Below are 5,169 nucleotides of genomic sequence, written 5' to 3'. Positions count from 1 at the left end.
GGGGTGTTTTTCCGTTCCCTTAAAGCCTGTTGGGTTATCCCCAATTGACGGATTCGAGGAGGTCGGCAAACCCAGGGTAGGCTTTGGGGTTGGGGGGCATTTAAACCAACCCCGGAAATCGAGGTTCGTACACCAGGTTGAATGACATCAAGTAAGGTAGCACCCAACTTCGTCTTCTTGTCCTTTAGCTTCTTGAAGACATCACTTGTCAGATATTCCTCAACAGCGAGTGGCAGTCCTTTGCAGCCTGCAGTTTCGCAAAGGCCTTTTCCAACTCGGCAGCGACGTCGCGGGTAGCCATCTTTAATTTTTTTTCTTGTTTGGTAGATATTTGTTAGCTTTTCGTAGAAACTAATAAAAACGGTGGCGTTGCAGTAGGAAAAGGAGGGAACATACGCGCTGAACAAACGTTAAGTTAATCCACACTTTTCAGCGTGCACTGGTTAATTTTTTTTGTGCTTTCTAAACTTTAGCTGTTGTTTTTTTTTTTGCCACATTGCCGCTATAACTTCTTTTCTTTAATCGCTTTGGGTACGGCCGGTGAATGAAGAATATCTCGTCACTTGCATCGCCAGTTTTTTCGATGACTGTCACCCGATGTGGTACCGGAAACACGCATTAATTGATAGGTGTATCAAAAAAAAAAATGCACGGATTACTGGGAGAGGGGCTAATGAAAAGTCGATACTTTTTGGTGTTTTATAGTTTTGATGCCCCGTGAAACTCATATTTGGTGCTTCTCACCGGCAACCATATTCGAGGGACAAAGCTCTGGTGACGTGTTGCATACTGCTTCTGTGTACCGCCCTCTGGAAATAGGGCATTCCTTGCGAATGAAGGAAAGACATCGATGCTGGTAGCTGAACGCATAGCAGTCGTTTGGAGAAATCAGGTAGGACGATATATTGTCGATTGGACGGCGCGCATAGCCCTGTGACACGTGTGGTGGATCCACAGGCATTTGAATTCTCTCGGCTGCTGACACTCGTTGTAATGCCTCATTGTATGCCCAATAGGTAGTGGGCCCGGCCATAACGCCGAAAGACAAAAAAGGAAAACCAAACGAGCACATCGCTGGCGAGTCTACGGACCCGAGCAACACCACCTCCCTCGTTGTATAAAACCCGCGGAGATCGCACAACCAGTCCCTATCGACATGCGGCTCCACAAGCACAACACACGGGCGGTACTTGCGAAGGGCATCAGGGACGGTGATTGTCTCGCAAGGAAACACGGTAGTGAAGCTTTCAGGAAGTACTCCATGCCCAAATAATTCTGAAACAAACCCATCACGGGAGAGCAAATGTTTGTTGCGGCGCTGTCTTCTCGCGGCGTACTCGGGAGGTTGCACAGGCACCACAGGGAAAGGGAGGAGGCCGCTGTTGTTTAATAACCACGCCAGACGCCCGTTACCAAAAAAAGAAACAACAGGTGTATCAAGAGAGAACGGTTGACCGGCATCGGCCTCATGCTGGTCTCCATCATTGGCATCCCTACCGCGCTCAGTGGACAGGGAGGAACCGCGAAACGCCTTTTCCGCAGCGATAATTTCGCCCACCCGGCTCCGGAGGTACAACACCAGTTCCTGAAGGCACTCAGCTGTCGGAAAGAAATCATCACCGGAGAGAAGTGCTATGGCACGTGCGGGCCCCATGCTGTCGAACTCTGTATGCATGATGTTTCTTATCTGTGGGAATGTTGATAAGTACATGCGTGCGTCCGGCCCGTTGCACTGCGACACGGGAAGCATGGCGTGACCTTGTGTCACAGCAAAAGGGGTGAATTCGTAACAACTCCCCCATTTGGGTGCCGCGCTAGTACCGACAGTTTCCTGCGACGGTTGTGCTCGTGGGGCTACGTATGGGGCAAGACCGAGCAACTCGCGCACTTCAGCATCATGCATAGTTCGGTCGCGCATACAAAAACGCTTCATGCGACGTCGGTCCCTCTCGTTAAGGCGACGTACAAAGTCCATTAATGTTGCCCGGCACCACATCGTATAATCTGCAGCAAAATCCCGCTGAAGCTGGCAACGGCGGTCTGCCCTCATGTCGCGGTGGCAATCAATCACATCAGCAAGTGGGACGCCATCGGGGCTCAGGAAGTGTGCGACGCCACACGCCGGAAGATATCCCGGCGGCCATTGCGCTACCTGCGCTGGAGGGAACATTCTTTTGACAGTACTCACATCTAGTCGGGGTACGCCACCAGGTTGGGCACGGCAGGCTTGAGTGAAGGTGCAACAAAACATAGCCCACTGCGAGTCGCAAACCTGAAATGCCACTTGCAATGGTCTTGCACTTGCCTAGTGCCCTTACCCGTACCAGAGGAGAAGCATGAAAAGAAAAAAATTTCGTATATATGACAAATCGCAAAAATAATAATAATAATATGTTAGCAACAAAACAATGGAATAGTTCTACATCAGACACACTAACAAGAGAGGATTCGAAAAGCGCAATCGGAACAGTTGCGTACAGCAGTTCGACACAAATACGATTCAGGAAATTTGGTAGAAGAGCAGGGCAGACACTTCGGCAACAGTGGCGTGGACACGCGTTCACCCCCCCCCCCATACAGGCCCCTGTTCTGAATCCTTTTACTTGTACACACCAATAACTTCACAAATTCTTTCACGTGCCTCAAATTCTTCCCCCAACGTAGAATTATGCGGAGTAGACCAGCATGGTGCTACAGTGAAGAACACATGCACATACACGCATACGCATCTTCCAACACATTTTTTTAAAAAATACAAGTAACAACAATCAAGTCACTCAGCAAGTAGTGGAGCCACCGGAAGCAAAGGCAATCATCACCTAATTACGTTTCCAAAATTTTAAAAAAGACCATAACAATGATATCAGCAGCAAATAAAGCAAAAAGGTCAACAAAGAAGAAAATTAAGAGGGGAAATGTATGAAAGAAAGGAAAGAACCCTACAAGTTCGAACCACCAAATGGTTTGGCGCCATCGGTTACGACAGCCCGATTCTCCAGTTTGATGAGCTCAAGGATACCGTCTTGCATTTCCTTTACGGCTTCATACTCCGATAGGCCGAGGCGGCGCTTGTTGCTGATATCATAAATTCCGTCAGGGCTGTCAGAGTGCTCACCAGCTGTCCCACGTACCTGAAGGTTATATTTTGCAGCAACCTCCTCAAGTTTAGCGCGATCAGCACCAAGTTTCGGTAATTTGATGTGCACACTTGCGCGGATCGTCGTGCCGAGGTTCGAGGGACAGAACGTCAGGAAACCAAGTCGGTCATCACGAGAAAACTCCACCTTCTTTTCAATGATGTTCACTGCCTTCACAAGACGGCCGAAGACCTCCTTCAAGTTCCCGCCCTTCTGCATGGAAATGATACGCAGATGGTCCTCTTCATTCACCCACACGAGGAATGTCTTGTCATTGTTATGGTAGATACCACGACCAGTCGGCCAATACTCGCATGCGCGGGCAGCTTGCAGGAAACGATCGCCCTCCTTGAAGAGGAAGTGGTCATCAATTAGCTGCTGTTGTGTTTCTTTCGTCATGCCAGAAAGCGGATAATAAGTACCTTGCAGATCATCTGTCATTGTGCTCAGTTGTTCCCGCACACGTGACTCCATTTCCTCGTACTGCTCCTTCGTTAGGCATGGGTTGAATGGGTAACCGGCGAGACTGCGGCCGCAGCGCACACGGGTGGAAATGACATATTTACCTTCCGGATCAACGTCAACCAGCGTATTTAAGTCACCGAAATCCTTTGGTGGTTGTTTGTCCGTTACCTTGAAGCCGTTGTGGTAATCCTCAATGACGGGATCGAAGAGGTCGGCAAACACAGTGTAGGCTTCTGCGTCTGGTGCATATAAACCAACACCGGAATCGAGGTTCTGTACACCAGATTGAATGACATCAAGTAAGGTAGCACCCAACTTCGTCTTCTTGTCCTTTAGCTTCTTGAAGACATCACTTGTCAGATATTTCTTCAACAGCGAGTGGCAGTCCTTTGCAGCCTGCAGTTTCGCAAAGGCCTTTTCCAACTCGGCAGCGACGTCGCGGGTAGCCATCTTTAATTTTTTTTCTTGTTTGGTAGATATTTGTTAGCTTTTCGTAGAAACTAATAAAAACGGTGGCGTTGCAGTAGGAAAAGGAGGGAACATACGCGCTGAACAAACGTTAAGTTAATCCACACTTTTCAGCGTGCACTGGTTAATTTTTTTTGTGCTTTCTAAAATTTAGCTGTTGTTTTTTTTTTTGCCACATTGCCGCTATAACTTCTTTTCTTTAATCGCTTTGGGTACGGCCGGTGAATGAAGAATATCTCGTCACTTGCATCGCCAGTTTTTTCGATGACTGTCACCCGATGTGGTACCGGAAACACGCATTAATTGACAGGTGTATCAAAAAAAAAAATGCACGGATTACTGGGAGAGGGGCTAATGAAAAGTCGATACTTTTTGGTGTTTTATAGTTTTGATGCCCCGTGAAACTCATATTTGGTGCTTCTCACCGGCAACCATATTCGAGGGACAAAGCTCTGGTGACGTGTTGCATACTGCTTCTGTGTACCGCCCTCTGGAAATAGGGCATTCCTTGCGAATGAAGGAAAGACATCGATGCTGGTAGCTGAACGCATAGCAGTCGTTTGGAGAAATCAGGTAGGACGATATATTGTCGATTGGACGGCGCGCATAGCCCTGTGACACGTGTGGTGGATCCACAGGCATTTGAATTCTCTCGGCTGCTGACACTCGTTGTAATGCCTCATTGTATGCCCAATAGGTAGTGGGCCCGGCCATAACGCCGAAAGACAAAAAAGGAAAACCAAACGAGCACATCGCTGGCGAGTCTACGGACCCGAGCAACACCACCTCCCTCGTTGTATAAAACCCGCGGAGATCGCACAACCAGTCCCTATCGACATGCGGCTCCACAAGCACAACACACGGGCGGTACTTGCGAAGGGCATCAGGGACGGTGATTGTCTCGCAAGGAAACACGGTAGTGAAGCTTTCAGGAAGTACTCCATGCCCAAATAATTCTGAAACAAACCCATCACGGGAGAGCAAATGTTTGTTGCGGCGCTGTCTTCTCGCGGCGTACTCGGGAGGTTGCACAGGCACCACAGGGAAAGGGAGGAGGCCGCTGTTGTTTAATAACCACGCCAGACGCCCGTACCAAAAA

General features: G+C 48.7%; 3 protein-coding genes across 3 annotated transcripts in view; all 3 read right to left on the bottom strand.

Annotated features, from left to right (window-relative positions):
• Window positions 1–724: 724 nt before the first annotated feature.
• TbgDal_IX3290 (hypothetical protein, conserved) lies at window positions 725–2,251 on the bottom strand (the record flags this gene model as incomplete). Its single annotated transcript, XM_011778222.1, has 1 exon — window positions 725–2,251. One exon carries the CDS (start codon window positions 2,249–2,251, stop codon window positions 725–727), a length of 1,527 nt encoding a protein of 508 aa, XP_011776524.1.
• Window positions 2,252–2,939: 688 nt separating this feature from the next.
• Window positions 2,940–4,052, bottom strand: TbgDal_IX3280 (arginine kinase; the record flags this gene model as incomplete). Its single annotated transcript, XM_011778221.1, has 1 exon — window positions 2,940–4,052. One exon carries the CDS (start codon window positions 4,050–4,052, stop codon window positions 2,940–2,942), a length of 1,113 nt encoding a protein of 370 aa, XP_011776523.1.
• Window positions 4,053–4,475: 423 nt separating this feature from the next.
• Window positions 4,476–5,169, bottom strand: part of TbgDal_IX3270 (hypothetical protein, conserved) — a gene marked incomplete at both ends in the record, with an annotated part of 1,408 nt that continues 714 nt past the window's right edge. The window contains one exon of the mRNA XM_011778220.1: window positions 4,476–5,167. Coding sequence (XP_011776522.1) covers window positions 4,476–5,167 — 692 coding nt within the window. The remainder of the gene's footprint in view (window positions 5,168–5,169) is intronic.

Source organism: Trypanosoma brucei, chromosome 9, assembly GCF_000210295.1.
Source record: "Trypanosoma brucei gambiense DAL972 chromosome 9, complete sequence".
In the NCBI taxonomy this organism is placed as follows: Eukaryota; Euglenozoa; class Kinetoplastea; order Trypanosomatida; family Trypanosomatidae; genus Trypanosoma; species Trypanosoma brucei.
This window is presented reverse-complemented; position numbering and strand designations above follow the sequence as displayed.